Source organism: Exophiala xenobiotica, assembly GCF_000835505.1.
Source record: "Exophiala xenobiotica strain CBS 118157 unplaced genomic scaffold supercont1.4, whole genome shotgun sequence".
Taxonomy (NCBI): Eukaryota; Fungi; Ascomycota; class Eurotiomycetes; order Chaetothyriales; family Herpotrichiellaceae; genus Exophiala; species Exophiala xenobiotica.
This window is the reverse complement of record NW_013562491.1, coordinates 3391484-3411989: the sequence shown is the minus strand read 5'-3', so window position 1 is coordinate 3411989 and position 20506 is coordinate 3391484. Positions and strand designations below refer to the sequence as shown.

General features: G+C 51.4%; 9 protein-coding genes across 10 annotated transcripts; 6 read left to right on the top strand and 3 right to left on the bottom strand.

The window, feature by feature from the left end:
* The first annotated feature begins 90 nt into the window (after positions 1–90).
* Positions 91–1731, top strand: PV05_07453. Of its 2 annotated transcripts, XM_013460277.1 has the most exons (3): positions 91–592; positions 653–1155; positions 1218–1731. In XM_013460277.1, the coding sequence occupies exons 1-2, from the start codon at positions 334–336 to the stop codon at positions 1054–1056; spliced, it is 663 nt and encodes a 220-aa protein (XP_013315731.1). In that variant the 5' UTR covers positions 91–333; the 3' UTR covers positions 1057–1155; positions 1218–1731. The 2 variants fall into 2 exon arrangements, with proteins under 2 accessions (XP_013315731.1, XP_013315732.1); XM_013460278.1 differs by having other exon boundaries at positions 653–1731.
* PV05_07452 (uncharacterized protein) lies at positions 1660–4197 on the bottom strand. Its single transcript, XM_013460276.1, has 4 exons — positions 3896–4197; positions 3678–3779; positions 2315–3285; positions 1660–2255 (listed from the first exon to the last, which is right to left on the bottom strand). Exons 1-4 carry the CDS (start codon positions 3911–3913, stop codon positions 2216–2218), a joined length of 1131 nt encoding a protein of 376 aa, XP_013315730.1. The 5' UTR covers positions 3914–4197; the 3' UTR covers positions 1660–2215.
* A 315-nt stretch (positions 4198–4512) lies between these two features.
* On the top strand, positions 4513–5275 carry PV05_07451 (uncharacterized protein; the record flags this gene model as incomplete). The annotated part of the gene is made up of 2 exons (XM_013460275.1): positions 4513–4569; positions 4628–5275. 2 exons carry the CDS (start codon positions 4513–4515, stop codon positions 5273–5275), a joined length of 705 nt encoding a protein of 234 aa, XP_013315729.1.
* A 717-nt stretch (positions 5276–5992) lies between these two features.
* On the top strand, positions 5993–7947 carry PV05_07450 (uncharacterized protein; the record flags this gene model as incomplete). The annotated part of the gene is made up of 4 exons (XM_013460274.1): positions 5993–6050; positions 6098–6488; positions 6542–7494; positions 7574–7947. 4 exons carry the CDS (start codon positions 5993–5995, stop codon positions 7945–7947), a joined length of 1776 nt encoding a protein of 591 aa, XP_013315728.1.
* A 711-nt stretch (positions 7948–8658) lies between these two features.
* PV05_07449 (uncharacterized protein) lies at positions 8659–9528 on the top strand (the record flags this gene model as incomplete). The annotated part of the gene is made up of 3 exons (XM_013460273.1): positions 8659–8872; positions 8944–9351; positions 9425–9528. 3 exons carry the CDS (start codon positions 8659–8661, stop codon positions 9526–9528), a joined length of 726 nt encoding a protein of 241 aa, XP_013315727.1.
* A 765-nt stretch (positions 9529–10293) lies between these two features.
* Positions 10294–12282, top strand: PV05_07448 (uncharacterized protein; the record flags this gene model as incomplete). Its single annotated transcript, XM_013460272.1, has 7 exons — positions 10294–10354; positions 10413–10490; positions 10543–10648; positions 10700–10810; positions 10861–11136; positions 11185–11748; positions 11796–12282. 7 exons carry the CDS (start codon positions 10294–10296, stop codon positions 12280–12282), a joined length of 1683 nt encoding a protein of 560 aa, XP_013315726.1.
* A 1370-nt stretch (positions 12283–13652) lies between these two features.
* On the bottom strand, positions 13653–16486 carry PV05_07447 (uncharacterized protein). The gene is made up of 2 exons (XM_013460271.1): positions 14190–16486; positions 13653–14114 (listed from the first exon to the last, which is right to left on the bottom strand). The coding sequence occupies exons 1-2, from the start codon at positions 16114–16116 to the stop codon at positions 13888–13890; spliced, it is 2154 nt and encodes a 717-aa protein (XP_013315725.1). The 5' UTR covers positions 16117–16486; the 3' UTR covers positions 13653–13887.
* Positions 16487–16640: 154 nt separating this feature from the next.
* Positions 16641–17776, top strand: PV05_07446 (deoxyribose-phosphate aldolase). Its single transcript, XM_013460270.1, has one exon. It carries the CDS (start codon positions 16795–16797, stop codon positions 17590–17592), a length of 798 nt encoding a protein of 265 aa, XP_013315724.1. The 5' UTR covers positions 16641–16794; the 3' UTR covers positions 17593–17776.
* Positions 17671–20436, bottom strand: PV05_07445 (uncharacterized protein). The gene is made up of 3 exons (XM_013460269.1): positions 19846–20436; positions 19771–19798; positions 17671–19686 (listed from the first exon to the last, which is right to left on the bottom strand). The coding sequence occupies exons 1-3, from the start codon at positions 20268–20270 to the stop codon at positions 17881–17883; spliced, it is 2259 nt and encodes a 752-aa protein (XP_013315723.1). The 5' UTR covers positions 20271–20436; the 3' UTR covers positions 17671–17880.
* Positions 20437–20506: the final 70 nt, after the last annotated feature.

Sequence of the window (20506 nt, the reverse complement as noted above, 5' to 3'; positions counted from 1 at the left end):
GGCAGAGCCGGGCAACGCCTAACTAACGTGGGGTCCCTATGCACCCGCGCATCTATCCTAATGGCATCGACTTTTGTTAAAGGTCTCATCCTGCCCTTCAACCCATCCTTCTTGCCTTCAGTTTCCATTATGAAAGCATTCTCACTCGAGTTAGGTAACATCTGTCTGGAATCATGCGGTCGTGAAGGCAAGTGCAGACCTCATATAAGGAATGCACCAAGTTGAAGTACTAGCACCGCCGTTGATCACTATCATCCTTCATCACTTCAGCCATTCCTCGTTCATCTATTCTCTTGTGCAGCAACATTCCACATCCATTTCACTTCATTCATCATGGATTCGTATCAAGCTCAAGCTATGGATCCCGAAAGGTTTTCCGACGCCACCAAGCAAGTGCTCCAAGCTTACCACGATCAACTGTGGGCCGCCTTACAACGGCCTGGACGACGCCTCTTCATTGAGCGTGGCACTCCCATACTTGCGCGACAGCGCTGCACCTTGCACCTTTGCCACGAAGGGCTAATAGACGATACATATGTGCTATCTGTGTATCCTAATGTCTTTGATACTGATTCTTTAAGTACCGGGCCGGGTATGTTGGATTCCTGTCCTAGTACAAGGTCAGCCTTCGGCTAACGAGGTCACTTCTCAGATTATTTCCACTTGCTCTGCTTCGAAAATATCGTTAGCTTTACAAGTTCTCTCTTTCTGGACCGTCTCGTGCCATTGACCAGGACTACTGCCTCTTTTCGCGGCTTGAACACGGCGGCTATCCGGACGGGTGTCCGTTTATGCGATGGCGGTGCAGAGAGGCTCATTATGGAGTGGCAGTATCAGCGCAAGAGACTTGTTGACTACCACGAGGGCACACTGCTACCGATCTTGGATCCAGGATGGCGCACTCTGTTGTATCGGGCCGGCTCTGCGAATTTCCGTCTTCCCAACATACCCATTTCGACCCTGAGTCCGCTTGAGCAAGACCGAGTAGCATATGACCTTGCCCCCTGCGAACATACTCGCTCAGATGAGCTCCCCGGCCAGGAAGCAACAGATTAGAATCTCTTTGACGAATACATTTGGACGGAGGACATCAATGGAGGACAGCAAGAGCGTCATCAACTGTTCAATATTTTGCGTCATTGGCATAACGACGTGGTGAGAAGGCATTTCTTCCATTCCTTGATTATTTCTTCGCTGAAGGTGTTCTCTGCGCAAAGGAACTCGTCAGAAAGTTTGCGAAGCCAGCACCGATCTTGGATCTTCCCACGGACCCCTCAGTTATTAACGTACCTCCAAGGCTAGCTCATCTCTCCGCTGCTGCACGCAAGGGAATCTACAGGCTGTCGCAGATTCCTCTGCCTGATCGAGTGAACCCAAGAGATCCTGTGGTCTTCAATGATGTCGAAACTACTGAGGAACCGGGTACAGGAGATATCGAAGAGGGGTTGCCTTGAGCTTACACTTAATTGTGATTACGATGGCTCACGTGTTGAAGCGGTTTCGATGTCTAAATTGCTGAATGAAGTCCGCCACCCTTGTTTCGGAACTAATAGATCGAAGGCTTGCAGGAAATTTGATTGTCCACTTTTCAGTTGCTGCGCAGAGTTCTGGTGCGCACGTTCTTGAGTACTCGCATCCTATCGAGCGAGACATTGTTCCGGAAAAGCCTCCCTCTAGAGGAGTTGCACAATAATATTGGTTTGCCTATATTATAAGACTGTTCACATAGACACCCAACATGTAGTTTGCAAAAATTGAATTTTGGATATAAGGTCGATTTTCCTACCATCAACAAAAAGCGGAGTAGAGCACAAAGCAAGGATATCATTCCCGCGTCCCATTACTCACGTCAACATGCACATCGAAGCAGCACGCTTTTCTTCCAACCCCTGCCAATGATCATCAGCCCGCATCGAGGTTTAAGCCGTCATCTTCCGCGCCTTTCCTGAAAATCATTTCACGTCTTGTCTCGCATAGCACAGCCCGACTGCCTAGGGGAATAGACGTGCTTAGTATTCATACTCTGACAACACTGCTTAAAGCTCTTATCGTCTCTGGTCACGCTGGACTTGCTAGAGCGACCAGGTAAGGCCCGACCTCACCACCGGCTTGTCCGGAGGAGTTACAATTGTGTCCGTCTTTTCGCATCCCTGCACAGCGTCCGTCGGAGCCACGAGGGTAGGTCATGGCGGACGGCTCTTCGTTCGGAGCATTATCACCATTCAAACTCGCCGTTGCCTTTGTGGAAGACATATCTACACACTAGATTAGCAAGGCATGGCCTTCGCACTCCCCGACGAGAGGGAAGACTTACTCGGACCCCTCGACTCTCAAGATACCATCCTTCAGAGTGCACTTCCACTTGTTCTTGACTCGCTGGACCTTGTCGTACGTGCACAACATGACCTGGTCTGTCTCCTCGCCGTTCTCTGCGTTGGCAGCCAGGTCATCCGGGTCGTCGAGGTCGGAGTTGATAGCGTCTTCGTCCTCGACGTCATCGTCATCATCGCCTGCTGCGTCGCCCTGAGCACGTGTGATGCTTGATGGTGTGGGTGCTGACGATGGTTCTCCTGCGAGGCTGTTGACATGGCGCATGGTCGATTTACTAGGCACGTGTCGGTCGTCGAGGGTCACGAGGAGACCACCGCCTTCCAGGGCTTGTTGGGACGATCGGAAGTGTTCGCGCATGAGACGGTCACCGTCGGCGCCGTGTGTGGCAGAGAACGCTTTTCGCTGGGCATATCCGGCGGTCCAGTCATCTCGGGGCTCGCTGGCACCGTCGGTTTGACTGGATTTGAGTGGTTCGCTGACCTGTGAGGTTGTGTAATCTTGGACGTTGGGGAATGATAGCGAGTCTTCCTGTTTGATGTAGTTGGAAGCTGGGTTTGACTGAGGCGGTAGGGGGACACGAGACTGATTTGATTGGAGCTGAGCGATCTGAGGCCCTGCCCGTGGACCGTAGGTCTGATGGAGGTTCATGGCTGCCCGGTCGCGCGCTGTCATTGGTTGACCTTGCTGGAATGAAGGAGCCTGGTATGACTGAGGGGGCGGAAGCTGTTGAGGTTGAGGGGGGTATGACGGGGGAGCGACATTGTTTTCGGTCTTGATGACGGGCTGTGAAGGGACAGATGGTTGAGGTGGAGGACTACGGATATTGCCATTGCTGGGCAGCGTTGTGGGAATAGGTTTGGCGTTGCTGGGAAGTGTTTGTTCCTTGGTCGGCACTGGAGGAGGATCCCATGGCAGTTGGGCGACCTTGAGTCCTGAAAGCTTCTTCTGCCATTCCTGTATGTCGAGAGAGTCTGTCAGTCATTGTCCCTGGAGGTAAAGAACGGAGGACGGAGAAACAAGAGTGGTCCAAAAGAGGTTAGCGAGGGTGGGTTGGCTCAGGCTGGGCAGGCGACGTGGCGTATTTAAGAGCATGACTCAAAGGGGCCGCCTTCAAAGACTGCCCGCTTCCCCCGCTTCGCCTGCCCGGCCCTCTCTCGCTCGCCTCGCCCACTGCACACGATGACTGCCTGTCAAGATCCGCCTGCTCGACACCTTTCCATCTCAAGGGAATTCTTTGATGAATGTGGTCGGATGATGGATCTCGAGTCTGAGATCGATGAAGAGAAGGGATTTGATGATGCATAACCCCATGACGGCCACTTGGTTGATGAAGGAATGTGACCTACCGATCTCAACAAGTCCAATGTTGCCAGCTCAACACCACCCTCTTCAAAGTCTTGTCGTGATGATTCGCAGACATCGTTGATGACCTTCGCATAGACGTCACCCTGTGTACGAGTGATATGTCAGCTCAACCGTCCTGGACGTGCCAATACATTGGAGGCGCAGATCACGCAGACGTCCTGCGGAATCCACGAGTCTATCCTTCACAGAGGCTGCTCACCACCGAGGTTTTGGACATGATGCGCTCTGTTTATTATGCTTCCTAGAGTTGTATCCTTTCGCAATGTCCCCAGCAGCCACTCGTCCACTCCACTTGCAGGTGATGGCGAAGGATGCGCCGCAGTGGGAATAGGTAGGAAGTTGGTCGAGAGGGTAGGCTGCAAGTGAAGTGAAGTTAGAGATGATAACACGACTACTGAATCTCCAAAGTTTTGGTCGACCGATCACAAACTCCTTTAGATCGAGCAGCAGTTGCCACAGCCAGGTATAAGTGATTTGAAGCCTCAGGCGCTGATTGAGATGTATGATATGGGAAGGGAAGTCTTGGGGGAGCGAAATACAAAAGACTCCCTAAGCCGTCGCTGCATGAGCCCCAACCTCAAATAGGAAACTTAGCCGGGTACTCCTCACATGCGACATTGAGTCCATCCCTACGGTGTATCTCCCTTCCTTTTCCACGCTGTGAACATATTGTATCATCCGCCTCATCAGGGCTGCTTTGGACTGATTGATTCTAACTCAAATAACGTGCCGAGCCCTTGCGGCGTCTTAGCGACCGCCGCATGTCAGCTTTCGCGGCCCATATCTTCTCGCAAGACATCAACCCAAAGCAGAATCATGGCCATCAGGCCTGCACTCATCGTGGTCGATTTGCAGAACGACTTCTGCCCACCCGTACACCCTTGACACCACTATCTGTGTATCGATCTTGGGAACTGACGAGCTCTGACAGGATGGTTCTCTGGCTGTCACAGGAGGCCGAGACATTGTTCCACTGGTTAACCGCCTGCTCGCTTCCCCCAAGTTCGCCTTAAAGGTTGCCACTCAGGATTGGCATCCAAAAGACCACGTTTCATTCGCCGCAAATCATGTTGCTCCGAACAACAGACCTTTCGAATCTTTCATAGACATGAAGAACTTAGTAGCCAACAAGCCGGAGCAAACGATGAAACAGCGACTGTGGCCGGTTCATTGCGTGCAACAAACCAATGGAGCTGAGATCATTGACGAGATCGATCTTTCCAAGATCGACACCACGGTTAAAAAGGGCATGGACTCCAGGGTCGAGATGTACTCTGCCTTTTCCGACTCCTTTGGCAATATGACTGCGGGAGCGGGAGGTGTGAATCTTGACCTTGCCGACCTCCTGAGGGCCAGGAAAATCACCCACGTGTACGTTGTCGGTCTGGCTGGGGATTATTGCGTCAAGGACACTGCCCTGGGCTCCGCAAAAGCAGGCTTCACCACCTACGTGATCGAGGAAGCTCAAAGATGCGTAGACCCCACAGCCTGGCCGGACGTGAAAGCGGAGCTGTCGCAAGGCTCTGTCTCCCTGATCAGCGTCGAAAGCGATGAAGGCAAGCGCGTTCTGGAAGCATGATGATGTCTTCCCTTGCTGTCGGATGCTTCTGGCAACCTTCTGGTATGTTGTTCCTTACACACTGTCTTGCCCTCGCTCACAACTGCTAGCTTTGTGCAACAAAGAACCTTTGGCGCTTCTTGCTTATGTTTTGTTCTTTCTTGTCCCTGTTGTACCTATCCAGAGCACCAGGTCTTTCTGTTGCTTGAATGCGATGGGGAAACTTTCAAGAAAAGCTTGAGATGAGATGGACTTCTAGCAGCATCAATTCGTGGTCCCGACACAACTTGACTTTCAAGTCTTATCTTACCTTGCATGCGCGCGAGACTGGGGCAGTCTCTCCCCAGCCTCACGCCTTCGATATGCATTGGTCAAGCCAATATATATTACGTATTTCGCCATCAGACTCTCACTGCAATTGCTTTGGACCGGATTGCAGGATTCCCCACAATGCCCTTTGTCGGGATACTGCACAATTGAAAGGTTTTGTGTCTACCTCACCAAAGGCGGGATGGACATGGGAAAAGCATCACGCTTGGCACGAAATACATTCGCCGCACTCTGTGGTGAATCAGACCAAAACAATGTCCAGGCAGCGTCTCCTCCTTAACCTATCCAAGTGGTTGACTGACTTTGGACCATCCTTTGGAACGACTTGTCGTGGAAGAAAGACTCGCTGTTCCAGGTTTCAGACTGAATCTATCATACCTGGATCGCGCTTCAAATCTCTACGGCAAGATGACGCCTCCCCATCAGCGTTTACTCGCAGCGACGCGCAATGATGTGAATGCCACTAGTATGTCGCCCTCCCTTCAACTGCGCCCCCATACTAACAGCATGAAGATGACATTTTGGGTGAACTGCGCAAGGGCGCGATCAACTCACGATTCCTCCGTGGACCAGAGAAGACTCGGCGACCAGCAGGGTACTCAGCAAACTTTGGCATGATCCCGAATTTCGATGCGAACGTCTCAGTCCTTGTTCAACTGCCAATGGAAGTTTTGATCACAATCTGCTCAGACCTAGAGCCCATATGGGTCTTCCAACTCGAACTGACATGCACGAAAATGGCAAGACGACTTCGGAGCCCAGAGGCGAACAGACTCTGGTATAGATGCATCCCAGCGGCTTTGAAAGCCTTACCGGAATTCTTCCAGGACGACGCCGCACTCTCACAACGAGGCCTTGTCGCTCCGTTCCAATTCAATAATCCACCGGTTCCACTTCCACATGGGTGAGTCCAGTAAAAGCACAACATTCTGTCACGTACGCTGACAATAATTGCAGAACGGTTGTGGCGCAGTCTGCTCCGTGGTCAAACGGTGGTCTAGACAGCAACATCAACAAATTTTTCAACCTACCTGCCCTTCGTTCGATCGACACGACTGATCCCTTGTTTATGTACATCCACCAACTGAAGGGCTTCGAACAAATACCTCTGGCAAGCTATGCTGTGGTTCAGTCGCAGCATGGCTGCCGCATTAAGACACTCGCTCTGGGAATACCTTACCAAGTCAACTTCAACTACCGGAGAGAACTGTTAGGGCACTTCCTACTCACGAGAAGATGCATAGCCTGTCTTGAATTACCACTAGCTGCAGGCACACAAGTCAGACCAGAAGAAGTCTGGCAGGATGTTGGTGGAATGAACATGTGTCCGACCTGCTTTTCAAAGTACACCGTGCGCAATGACAAGCTCATTTCAGTACCAGGTCTTCTGAAACACCTTTCGCAAATCACTCCACAGTCCGGAAAGCTTGGTCCTTGGCTCCCAGAGCGCTGCCGTCCGTGGACTGGTCAAGGAGTGCACTGGCGCCCGCTGGTTGACGATTTCACTCGTCAAAAGTGTGGTCTTGACAGCGAGATGCTCCTCGCCAAGCAAGAATACTTTGACTGGCTAAGAGACACATTGAGAGGACAAACCTCGACTGTCTACAACGGCCGCCAAACCATACGCTGGGATGTGATACGCATCGCACAAGGCTACTGGAGCAAACCTTGGCCAGACGAAGTCCCTTTCGTGCCGCCCCCAAACATTCAGGACCTCAGAAACACGGTCATTCCGATACATCGGCTTGCCGACTTTCTCTTTCGGCCAGAGAAACTCGATCGCAATGCACTCTCCCCGCAGAATCTCGAGGGCCAGTGGCCCGACGATCCAGCCGATATCATACGATATCAGCGCGATATTCCAGCGAGAACGGAGCAGTGGAAGGAGCGGAAGGCCAAATTGATGCTGTGTACGTGTTCTCCTCTTCGATGCATGACCTATGCTTTTGTTCTTGCTTCATCCTTACAACTTTCTCACAATTTTTGCAGATCAACTCGTCATGCAGCACCGCAGTCCACCGATGGGGTATGCCCTGGAGGCATACCACACGTCCCGCTTGAGAGACGAGCTCACAACCACTGCCATCATGGCAAGAGTCGCTGCTGCAGGCCATACAACGGCCTTGAAAGTGTACACGACCAAGTTGTTCCTGGACACCAACCCAGGCTTCACCAGAGGGGCGGTGTTGACAGATGGGGGCGCGTCGGCGGCGCGGACGGCCCTGGCTCCCCTTGCGCAAGCCAGTATTGGCTGTTTGGTGGGCGGTTGCCATGCTAGGCCTCGAGGAGTCGAGGAAGTGGTGAAGCACATGCGGGTGGAGCATGCTGCTACCTTTTTCACCTGGAATTGGTTGTTGGCCTGAGCGAGGCTGGGGAGAATAGGGGGCAGTGTGAGTGTATCTAGATAGCTGAGAATGACATTGTAGATTATGAACAAGGCGCTCGCTGATGCCAAAGAGGCTCGTAATAGTATTCTCTTCCCGCATGTGTGTTGTACATAATAGTGTCCCTGTTCAAATGGCTTTTAGGGTTGAGCGTGACGCCTCTTCCATGATACCATGTATCAATAATAGACCTTGGGCCGGCACTGTTGTTACCGCTAACCCTATGGTTGTTATATATCGGCCTGCTTTCAGCTCTATCGCCTACCATTGTTACTATTCTCCGTGAGCCGACCGTCACTATACTTGAACTATAGTCACCATCAGGATCCGGGCAATAGTCCAATCTAACGTGTAAATCGACGTCATTGTAGACTTGAGTGATGCTTATATCATTATCGCGTAAGTCCGGAACTGGAAACAATGTTCCTCCGACGTATAACGCATCGAGTACTAGCTTGAATACGAGTGCTTTCGCTTCTTAATCCACGTTCCCAGGCGCTGTAGAGCCAACGTGGGTCTCGTAGCGAATGTACCACGTTACAACGCATGGTATCACACCGGTTAGAGCGTACGTGGTGACCTCTTGGCTCTGCCCGGTACTTGAAACCAATGATTTCCACCCTTGTCAACCTTCTTTGAGTCCGTCGATTCTTTACGACAGCCGGCAGGGTGGTATCTGAGCATTCGGCTATGCCACACTCCGCACATTCGACGACGGGCGCGAATACTCCAGACGAGCAAGAGTTGTCACAACGGTTCTGGAACACTAATCAGGCCAAAGAGCGCTGGACGGAAGAATGTCCCGAATTCCTCATAGGAACAAGCGAGAAGAATAAAGGAATACTAGCGAGGAAGGATGAGGAGTTCAGGAGGCGTAGCTGGGAAGAGGCGAAGGAACTTGTTAGTAGGTTGTGGTCTTTCCTACGGGAGTATGCCTGATGCTGGGAAGGTGGAGGTGCTGAGGGCTTATTTTAGGGACGAATCGCATCGATCACTTCCAGCGCAGTGCGAGCCAACTGCGAGGGTATCTCGAGTATACGCACCAGCTGAAGAAGAAGCATGGGAGTGTCCTCGCGTATGTGCAGAAGTACAGGTTGAAGTGGGACAGCATCACGCCCTCAGGGGAACGACCGTTTAATGATCCTGGGGATTGGAAGGTGCTGTACAACGACTGGCCGTACTATGTTGATGAGGAGATCACGCATCTGGTTGTGTGGACGAAGTTTCTCATAGATGAGGATGAGAACGGGGAGGTGCGAGAGGGTGGAAAGAGGGATATTGAGGAGTTTATCAAGACCACGTTCTGTGCAGATGGGAGGATGGAGAGGGATCGCATTGTGTGGTTTAGGAATTGGAAGAGCCTGAAGAGTGTGCATGCTTTAGGTAAGTTTGTCTCCTGCTTGTGCTGAGACGAGACGAGCTGCGTAGGCTGTGACAGGACTGATCAAACGAGCAGAGCATTTCCATGTCATGCTTTATAAAGCACCTAGAGATCTGTTGGACGAGGTGACAGAGGGAGATCGACCAACCTCGGAGAGCTGGACTTCAGGAGGTAGATGAAAACGGTGGCGTCCAGGAGCACCAGGATGTACACGAATAGTACTCCTCTGGGTGCGTGTGGCGCATTAGAGGTGCTGACTGATCATCTACAAAGAGCATGCATCCTGCGTGGGATAGAGGAAAAGAACCACCACATAGAGATGAAGCATGGGGTTGGGCATATGGGCTATTATTTCTGGAATTCTGAGGAACCCACGGGAATGAAAGTCGAATGGGAACATCATGGAAATATGAAAGGAACGAGAGTCGAGGGGGAAAAGAGCCTCAGATTCAGGTGCATTGCCAGGCATAAAGCATACTTACAGTGGTAATGTCGGCAAGGCGGGAAAAAATTTGTGCCTTGTGCTCAGAATGACGCGTTGTCGAGCTGGTCCAGTTAATGGTTTGTGCCTGCAAGTTTTGGGCAGGGACCTAGGCAGATCACTGGCAGCTGCACCCAGCACAAGCCAGGCCTGAGTGACGGGACCGAGCTGCATGACCTTTCTCAGTCACCTACGTTCTATTTGTATAACTACACTTTCTTCCTACTGCCATCAGGCAGCCACTTGCCGGTTTTTTGTCTTCGTCCGGTTGTTGCTCCTCGAGCAGTCCTTTGTGACCGTTGACAATACCTCGACTCTTCTTTTTTTGCCGCTTCGACCCCTCGTTACCCAATTGAACCAAGCCCTACAACTTCCTCCAATTCCGACGAGACGACGTCATATTATATCCCACTCTTGACCTCCCTCAAGCAGCCTTGCTGCTGAACGCCGTCGAAAATACTGTATGGTTGGTCCCACAGACAAGATGAAGCATTCAATAGGAGGTGCCCTGCGCGGCCATGGCCGTAAGTTTATACAAGAGTAGACGAGATGGGCCAGGACGTCAGCTCACTCATTTCGCAGGCAATCGGTCGTCTTCTGAGGAAATTCGAGACCCCGAAGGCGACGATACCACTGTCGTCGAGCCAGAACAGGGAAATGGTACGGCAATAGCATTCAATTGATCGCGAAAGCGAAGCCTGACGATCCGCAGTCCTTTCACACATCATCTCCCAATTGCGCCCTGGAGCCGATCTGTCTCGAGTCACCTTGCCCACATTCATCCTGGAGGAAAGATCTATGCTTGAACGAATTACGAAGTCAGTGGTTCTGCAAAAAGACCCCGTTTCCCGAGCTGACCGTCGTGCTAGTTTCATGGCACATCCTGATACCCTCCTACCCATGCCGACGATAGATGATCCCCTTCAACGATTTGTAGCTGTGGTCAAGTTTTACCTGAGTGGTTGGCATATTAGGCCGCCGTATGTGCCATCCCGCGCTGATTGACCTAATGAGACTGACAATCTGCCAGCGGCGTCAAGAAGCCGTTGAACCCAATTCTAGGGGAAGTCTTTACCTGCTACTGGGACTATCCAGATAACACACGAGGTTACTACATTTCCGAGCAAACATCACACCATCCTCCCAAGTCATCCTACTTCTTCATGGCCCCGGAACATCACATTCGAGTCGACGGGACATTGAAGCCTCGCAGCAAGTTCCTCGGCAATTCTGCTGCAAGTATGATGGAAGGTATATCCTATCTCAGATTCACCAACAGAGGAAAGTCAAAAGGAGGAGAGAAGTAGTACGTCAGGTCAGATCGGTGCTTGAAGCGGACACTGACGCATCATAGCATCATCACGCAACCCAACATGTACGCTCGAGGTATTTTGTTCGGCAAGATGAAATACGAGCTGGGCGATCACTCTTATGTTCGTTGCCCAGAGAACAATTTGGCGGCTGATATCGAATTTAAGACTAAAGGCTGGGTTGGTGGAACCTATAACGCCATTGGAGGGGTCATCAAAAACGACAAAACAGGTGAAATACTGTTCGAACTGTCAGGATTATGGTCGGGCGAAATGTACATCAAGGACGTCAAGACTGGTCAGAAAAAGCTCCTTTTCGATGCTACACATGCCAAGCATGCGCCTCCTAAGACGAGACCGATAGAAGAACAGGGCGAGCGTGAGTCTCAAAGACTATGGTTGAAAACCGTCAAGGCTGTTCATGTCATGGACCATGAAACTGCCACGGCTGAAAAAGCCAAGATAGAGGACAGGCAAAGAGAAGAGGCCAAGCGGAGGGAAGAAATGGGGGTTGACTGGCACCCAAAGCTCTTCCGACGAGTTCATGCCGCTCATGGTGGCTCCGAAGAAGGCGAAGAAGATCTGGAATGGATCATCAACGCGCATCTGTAAGTTGGCGATTAACACCAGAATGTGGATACTGACTGTGCTGCAGAGACACAAAGGATCCGAAAGAGCTTGTAGATCGAATTCTGTCAATAGCTCCTATTTTGCCTGGGCAAGGTTCGTTCGACCGGCGGGAGTCTGTCAATTCTAGACGGTCGGCAGAGTTCAGTCACCACACAAGCGGCGGCGGCCACAGTCAAAAGCCTGAGCCTGCTCCTGCTCCTGAAAATCTGATAGATTTTGACTCCAAACCGCCAACCACTGCACCGCCTGCCCAGCGCGATCCTATGGCTGGGAATGCGATGCATACGACTTCGAACCTGCAGCAAACGCCGGTGCATCAAAGCACAACCATAAATGCTCCGTCGGGCAATGCACCCAAAAGCGCCAACTTGATGGATGATGACGGTGGATTGAACGACCAGATGTCTAGATTGAAGACGCACGAGGCGATGCAGCCTGAGGGTCAGAAGCCGCTTAAGAGAGCCGACACTGATACAAACGAAGTTGACGTGTTTGTGGATGCTGAAGGTTAAGGATCGCAAGGCTGCACATGCGCTCCTTACTCGAAGCTAAATTTACCCCAGACATGCACGATTACCCTGGGTTGATACCTAGGTATGGCTGAGGACTCTGGGCAACATGATGATGACTATGCTAGATGCTGTTGTCACTCACCAGCTTCGATATTCGGGCTCGGAAACAATATACCTATGCATTCAACATGACATGAAACTTGGAAAATGTTGTGTACCTAGGTAACCAGTGCTCTTTGTACTTGTACTTGCCTGTAGATCTGACGAATCAAAAGCCCGAGGATCTGCTGGTGACAGCCATCCTCGTGCTATTCTCAATGAAGACTAGACTGCTTGACTGATGTCCAAGTGCGGGGGAAGTTGGAGAAAGTCGGTCAAAGCCGGGGTTCTACTTCCAATCGACTTGACGGCCGCGGGTGACAGGCAAGCCAGGCACAATTGTGCTCGTACCGTTTCATGCCCTGCCTCCTCCCTGCCTCGTCCACAAGAGCCCCTTCGGTTGGCACAGTGCCGAGCAAGGCAGGGGGCGCGCCCGAAACCTGCATTTAACCGGCCAATTTCACTTCACTCCTCTGTCTTCTCTCCTACTCATTCGACGACACCACTTCACCTTCACATCGGGCATCGCAAGACCTTATTAGAGGTTCTAAGTGTGGCTTATCTGACTCTGAACTCTACCTTCAACCCCCGCAAACGATTTTACTGCGACAAGGTCGCGCTCTAAAGGCAACTCACCACACAGCGCTGTGCTGATCTCCTTATCCCCGTTGGCAGCACTCGATTTCACCGACACACACCGGCATCCAATCCCATACATTACATCCCACACATTCAACAATACACGCGATCGGTCGAAAGGGTCCACGCACCGCACAGTGGAGATATCTGAGGAACAAAGCAACTCATCAGAGGGAAGAAACCACATCACTCGAGACACGATGCAGACCCGAACAGTTATGGCTCTAGGCGGCGTCGGTGCCATCGGCTTGCTGGCCCTGACGCAGTTGTCCATGCAGTCGCAGGACCGACAGTACAAGAAGACCTTGCAATACATGCATGATGGACGGGAGAAGTTTCAGGAGAAGATGAACCAGATCACGAATAATGAGAAGAAGTGAGACTTTGACTACTCTGTAGTTCTCGGTAGAAATGATGACAGGCTAGATGGAGAGTGGCAGAAGGGGGCTGATTATGGATATCGCACCAGTTGAGAAACTGCGAAAGGGCGAGAGTTGGAGCAGAGCGAGCGAGCAAGCAGCCGAGCGAGATCTGGCAGCGAGACATCGAGGCTCAGGCTCGAAACGAGGGCATGTAGAGTTGAGGCTGTCGGGTTGAACTCCTGAAATGCATGCACATCTTCAAGAGCGTTCCTTCCTACATAAGCTGCACCTGCTACTATAGGTTTCATGACACTGAAGTTTTATGCAACATGGCCCCTATGAATATGCTGGTCTTTCTATCGTCTCGCGCGTCATGTTATCCATGAATACTTAGGCAAGCAATAGGTAGTGATGCGGCTTTGGATGGTAATACATACAGAAATGTATGGTACAAATGTTATCTGACCTCGCTTCACGATGAAAAAGATGGAAACACAGACTGAGCCTAAGAATCCTCATCCTCGGTCTCGGTATCCGTGTCAGAAGTATCGTCACTCTCATCGCCCTCGGTATCGCTTTCATCATCATCCTCACCATCGGCCGCGGCGTCTACGGTATGCGCGACGGGCACGTCAGCTTGACTTGCCGTCCTCTTCTTCTTCTTTCTGGTCGTGGTCGGGGCTCCGCTTAGGCCGCCGGTCTTCATGGCCTGGAGTTGGCCTGCTAGTGTATCTAGGACAATTATCAGATATGCTAGGTCTTGAAGGGGGGAAGCACTGAGGGGGTTGGTTAGTGCGAGATACATACCTTCATCAGGTTCACTAATTTCATCGTCACTCTCCACGGCATTCGCCTCGCTCGGATCCCTCACGTCCAGAACAACATCCATCTTCGAGTCCAGCCCGATGTAGCTGTCACAGATAAGGTGCAGAACGAATGGGAACGCGTGAATTTGCGGTGGCGCTTGGAAGGGACACTTGAACGTCAACACGTTGAACGAAGGCGTGCCATCCGAGTTAAAAATGGGCTTGTCGAACGCTGTAAATGTAAATGGCGGAACGGAGATTCGTCCTGACCGCGCTTCTGCCAGGAAGACATGCCACCGCGGTGCATGGTCTGCTGCAAAATACGGGGCATGAGCGAGCGGAGGTTGGATCGAGCCTTCTTTTGACTCATCTTCGATGACTTTCCCATCCAACGTCTTGCGACGCTTCGATTTGGCGGGTTTGCGCCCGTGCAGGGCATCTAAATCGCCTTCGTCGGGGTCGATGTCCTCAAGATCGAGGGGGTCGACGGGTGGCACATCCTTAGTTCCAGGTGGGATGACGCGGGCTTTGATGACTAGTTGCACTAGCGAACCAGGTGTGATGACTCGCTCACCGACGACTTTGAAGAAGGCTTTTGCGATTTGTAGATGAGGTATTTGCGACGCTACTTGCATCGCTTGGTTGTATTGTTCTTCGGACATGTCGGAGCACAAGCTTCGCCTCACAGTTGGTGGTAGAGACATGAACTTTTGCAGGGTAGAGGGTGATTTGGGAGATGCGGTAATTTTAGCAGCGATCGCTGGGGTGAAGTTTGGTAGTTGCAGAAGTGGTGAAGCACTCGGAGGTACTGCTTGGATGATGTTCTGGGAGGTGTGGTATGCGGCCAGAAGTGGTTTGACAACCTGGAAAGGTAATGTCACCGAGGCGAAAGAATTGTTCAACAACAGAGCCGTCGGCGCGACTTCGTACTTCTCCTTCTCGAGCTCTGTATCTTCGAGTTCGATGCGCGCAAGGTAGGCCCAGAGCAAGGCTAGGGTCTTTCGTCGTACAGGGTCGTCGATAGATTTTAGGCGAGCCTTGTCTGCATCGGTGAGGGCTGAACTGTTGAGCACCTTGCCTTCGACTTTGGCGGCTCCAGCATCACTTCTTGATTCCTTCAAGGTCTCCTTGAATTCTTCACCAACACTAGTAGCCGCAACAACACCACCTTCTGATATGTCTTCCTTCCATTCTCTGAACAGGTTGCCAGCACTGGCGTGGAGGACTTTGTCCTTGGTAAGAGCTTGTGTTCCATACCACCATTTTCCAAGTGTGTAGGGTAGAATGATCCCCAAGAGGATACCGTAAAATGCAACGACAAACCACCGGTTGCCTTCCTCGACCATCCACTTCGGCAGTGCAATGCCTATACTTGTGGACTGTCTCCCATCTGGGTTGCCATACTGCAAATAGTTGTTCCTGATCTCTTCATCTGTCAACGCCTTGTACGCTTTGGTCATTTCGACCCAGCGGTCATTGATACTTTCGAGGGTCTCGTTCTTCGCAGGGTCTGGTCGCGCTTTGTCCGGGTGGAATTTGACCGAAAGTCTCTTGTAGAATTTGTTGATTTCCTGCTCAGTAGCGCTCCTCTTCACGCCCAGAATGTCATAAGGATCCCAAATCTGGGGAACTGTTCTCTGGGTGACGATGATGAGATACACCATATATGCCATGAATGCATATCCCAAAATCACCGCGATGATGCGCTTCGTCTTCCTATCCCTTCTTTTCCGCTTCTTTCTTTGTGCCTCTATGAGATCGCCATGTTTCGGCTTGAAGTCTGATTTTATCCGCGCTGCGGTTTGTTCGAGGTCTGTGGAGGGTTTTAGGACGTTGTATGTAAGAGGAATCGTCACCAAGCCGGCCATGGTCAGCATGAAGAAAGGGAAAAATTGCCCCTGGTCATCGTAGTTGTACTCTCCAGACATGGTGGGCGAGGAGTCGCAAGCCGCTTGGCCTGCGTTGCGGTTATCGTGGAAAGGGCGGACAAGGGTTGAAAACCAGACGCTGGATCAGACCAAATGGAAAGAACCCTTTCAAGCAGAAAATAAACTCCCCAAGAAACAAAAGATCGGACGAGTGCAATGTTGGTGGACTCTTTGGATGAGAACTCCTAAGAAGTTAGTTGCGCCCGCAGGACCAAAAAGTTACGACGAGGCGAGGTGGCTTCTCCAAGGGCGGCTTGGCTCAGCCTGGTGAGCCTCGTCTTGCAAGGGGCGACGAGGCTGTAACGAGTCACACACGAAAACGATCACAACTCCTTGCGAGAATTGCTAATGTATTTGTTGCTTGTTGTCATATGGCAAAAGTACCTGTTCCCGGTATTGCAAGAGACGGCTCTGCACCACTCCAGAGACCGGAACGGCTGCAACATCGAGGGGCGGTAAGACCTCAATCTAGAGCACGGGCCGCTGGTGAGAAAGCCCGACTGAGGGAATTTGACCAACTACTACTCACACCACACAAAGATGCAAGGCTGCTCTGTCGATGCTCCGGTGCAGTCACGACTGACTTAGGACGGTCACTCTTAAACACCACACAACTATCGCTGTCAAAGCCTCCCGCTTGCTTGATATTGGACATCGGATATCGGAAACAACCCCATCATGTCGTCTCCGACCAAGATCTCCGTCACTCTGACGCAGATATCTAAAATGATAGACCACTCACTCCTCCATCCGACCATGACGGACCAGGAAATCAAGACTGGCCTCGAAATCGCCCGCAAATACAACACCGCAACAGCATGCGTGAAGCCATACTCAATACCGCTGGCCAAGAAGATGCTCCAGGGTTCTGACGTGGCCGTCTGTCCTGTCATTGGGTTCCCAGCCGGCAACTCGACCGTGGAAGTCAAGGTCTTCGAAGCCAAACAGGCAGTCAGGGCCGGCGGTGTTGAGATTGACATGGTCGTCAACATTGGCAAGGTGCTCAGTGGCGACTGGGATTACGTGACCGACGAGATCCGCGCCGTCAACACGGCGGTCACTCGTGGCTCCGGAAACGCAAACGCCATACTCAAGGTCATCTTCGAGAACGACTATCTCCAAGACGAGCATATCATCCGACTTTGCCAAATCTGCTCGGATCTCGACGTGGCTTTTGTCAAGACATCGACGGGCTACGGCTTCGTCAAGCAGCCCAACGGCATGTATTCGTACAAGGGTGCCACTGTTCCGCACCTGAAGTTGATGCGGGAGCACTCCAAGCCGAGCGTCCAGATCAAAGCAGCTGGCGGCGTGCGCACGTTGGATGATCTCTTGTACGTCATGTCGCTGGGCGTCACGCGGATAGGAGCCACGGCCACGGTGGCCATCATCGAGGAGGCGAAAGCACGAGGTATTGGGGACACGCCAACCGAAGTCGAGGTGAAGCCTATCACTACGAATGGTGCAGCATACTAGATACTTACTCGGTCGTTATATGCCTTGGTCGAATCCTCTCCACAAAAAGGTGGCAAAACATGTAGCGTAGCACTGCATCATATATCTTGCACCATTCTATCGTATGTAGCATTGTCGTGATCGATCAGTTCGTCTAGAAACGCCCAGGTGTTCGTGTTAACGTTGCAATGAGCTTGAAATCTCGAAATCAATGTTGGTATTCTCCCAGGCACCCCCTTCCGAGCCATCGATAGTCCAGTGTCTTGCATATTCCATTCAGGGTCCGGAAATTGATGTTCGCCTCGCGCCTTATTCTGGGAACTCTGTCATGAGCGGCATCGGCATCAAGCTCGGATCCCCGAGTATTGCATCCCATTCAGACCAGTCAATTGCTTGATCCGCGAAGATATCAATCTCATTGCCTGGACTAAATTCGAAACTCCCGCTCGCTCCTGGTACATTTGTCGAGGATGTTTGCAAGTTCTCACTGACGCCACCGGTCGACCATGCAGTTGGATCATCAATAGACATTTGTGCTTGATTGTCGCAAACTGGCAAGGTACCTTGTAGAGGGCGTTGCAGGCGTCGCTGTTGCGGAGATGGGACGGCCGGTGGCCTCAATAGGTCCTTCGTTTCTCGTTCAGCTCGAAAACCTCCGGCTTGTTCTCGCTGTCTTCTGAGAGTCTCAATGAAGTCTGGAGCTCTCGCTACCGGCTTACCATCCTTCATCAGCGCCACGGTATAAACCTGGTAAGCCTTCAAGCACAGATTGCTGATTGCCACACACGGTAACTCTCTGGTCTTGATGATCAGATTCGGGAAAGACCTGTACGTTTCCTCGATTAGCTGCCAGACCTCGGGAGCCTCCGCCATTAGCGGGTTGAGTCGCATGGTATCAAGGACGTGGATGAAAGTCTGCCATGGGAAGTAGTATGCCGTATACCAGGAAAATCGTTGCAAGTAAGGACTCAATCGGATCATGTTGTATTGTTGCAGAAGCTTGATGGACAGTCTCCACACGTACTCGCGTTCAGGGACAGGAATATTTTGTGTGCCGTTCCACCTTTTGGGGTGGTGAACCATAAATCGGGCTTTGCTCACAACAGCTCGAGCCACGAGCATGCTCAGGAATTGTAGCGGTTGTGATGGGTCAAGGTATCGTACATACTTTGACTCAAGCATCTGCTCGAAGTCTTCGATCGCCTTGTCTTTGTCTTGGAGGTCTTCTCCATTTGCATGGTTGCCAAGCATGTTTCCCGACATGCCCTCTTTCCTTCTGCGTACTGCGTAGTTCGACCAATACGCGAACAGGTCTGCCCTCATTGCGCAGTAGAGCGAGTCTGTGACCTTTTTTGATTCTTCTGGCGGTGACCTCATAGTCGGGAACAGCTCGTGGTCATCGACGTTGGCAGGGCATTGGGGTAACTTAGTGTCACCATCAAAAGCGCCAAACTTGCTATGTCCACTCAGATCCCCACTCTTTTGATCGAGTAGACTCATTTCCCACCACATGCGACGTCGGATCTCGCTGTCAAAAGGTGGCAGTCCTAGTGTGCTTCCATCTCGATGCATCCCCATCCCTTCCGCTATGCGGATGGCAACACCTAGCATATTCCACAGAGTCCGACTATCGTAAGAATCCCGGACCGAGGCGAGATGAAGAAGAAATGCTTGAAGTACGACAATATTGGAAGTCCCCATCAGGTTAGCACGTGAGAGCGCCAGTTTCGTGGCCCGTACATAACGTGATAAAAGAGGCTTCCGGGGCTGGCCAAATCGTTGTTCACAGTCTTTGTCTTGCATCGACATGACCGCAACACTATATATCGCAAACAGCAGAGCTTCGACACTTTTGGAGACCTTCTCAGAGTGCGATGCGGTATGCTGAATGGCCTTGTCAATGGTAGGCGCGTGGATAAGTTTCATGACCGGATTGACATTCCTCAGGTAGATCTGCCACAAGGCCAGGATTTGGTCGGGATATGGGTGTAGGTTGTCCAGGCTTCTCGGTGTGTTGATTGAGCCAAGCACAACGTCTGCAACATTTTCAGTGATCTCGTCTTGGTCGCTGGTATCGTCCGACGAATCTCCCAGAGCGTCCACTGATTCGTGAAGCTGGAAATATGATCAGCTGAAAAATCACTGGAAGACCATCAACGAAATCTTTGATGATTGCGAAGGACAACGTCAGTAGCGTACCTCTTCTATGACTCTCGTCCACAGGCCACTATGGCAAGATTAGTCCACATATTACAAGAAGCGGGTGAAACATACTTATCGAGAAACTTGGAACGCCCCTTTCCATGGATCAGTCGTGGTTTTGAGATTGCTCCTTCCGGGCCAAACGTGTAGTTGGGACTTGGTAGTTGGGGTGCTTCGCTCATCGAAGTGCTGACATGATCCTCTTTCTGCATAGGTGCTCTGACTACTGGAGATTTGTCCAACTCTCTTGGATCTACGCCCTTGTCCTCGAGTGTTAATTCGTACAATTTGATTCGTCTTAGGAGTATCTCTTCTTTCGTAAGCTGCTTCCTTTTTTTCCGCGGAGGTAATGGACGAAAGATGCAATCTGCGTTGTGCCTCGTACAGGCATCGCAAGGTTGCCGCCGGTCGCATTTGACTTTGCGTTCAGCACATCGAATACAGGCATGGCCGTGCATGGGTCGATGGTCGGCACCTGGAGCTACAACAGACGCCATCTGCGAGAATCGTAAGAGCACCAACAATCAGATGAATTGAGCTCGGCTCTTGAATTGGGGGTTCGTGCATGAGATTCGCGACAATATGTATTAAGAGACCGTGTCCTCTAATCGTTGCGCATTGGATACTGTTACGGATGCTAGATCGTCGACCATGTGGGCGCCGGGAAGCACAATTGAGGATCTATGAGGTTAAATGGCGATCCAATGTAGACGGTGGTCCTGCATCTGCGGTT

Excerpts from the sequence above, each read along its gene's own strand:
- PV05_07453 (XM_013460277.1), top strand. The coding sequence starts at position 334 with ATGGATTCGTATCAAGCTCAAGCTATGGATCCCGAAAGGTTTTCCGAC. Across the intron at positions 593-652 it reads TTCTTTAAGTACCGGGCCGG|ATTATTTCCACTTGCTCTGC; the intron begins GTATGTTGGATT and ends GTCACTTCTCAG.
- PV05_07452 (XM_013460276.1), bottom strand. Across the intron at positions 3,286-3,677 it reads CATTGGACTTGTTGAGATCG|GAATGGCAGAAGAAGCTTTC; the intron begins GTAGGTCACATT and ends CTCGACATACAG. Across the intron at positions 2,256-2,314 it reads TTGAGAGTCGAGGGGTCCGA|ATATGTCTTCCACAAAGGCA; the intron begins GTAAGTCTTCCC and ends TCTAGTGTGTAG.
- PV05_07447 (XM_013460271.1), bottom strand. The coding sequence starts at position 16,116 with ATGTCTGGAGAGTACAACTACGATGACCAGGGGCAATTTTTCCCTTTC. Across the intron at positions 14,115-14,189 it reads AATTAGTGAACCTGATGAAG|ATACACTAGCAGGCCAACTC; the intron begins GTATGTATCTCG and ends TAATTGTCCTAG.
- PV05_07446 (XM_013460270.1), top strand. The coding sequence starts at position 16,795 with ATGTCGTCTCCGACCAAGATCTCCGTCACTCTGACGCAGATATCTAAA.
- PV05_07445 (XM_013460269.1), bottom strand. The coding sequence starts at position 20,270 with ATGGCGTCTGTTGTAGCTCCAGGTGCCGACCATCGACCCATGCACGGC. Across the intron at positions 19,799-19,845 it reads CGTTCCAAGTTTCTCGATAA|TGGCCTGTGGACGAGAGTCA; the intron begins GTATGTTTCACC and ends ATCTTGCCATAG. Across the intron at positions 19,687-19,770 it reads GGACGAGAGTCATAGAAGAG|CTTCACGAATCAGTGGACGC; the intron begins GTACGCTACTGA and ends TCATATTTCCAG.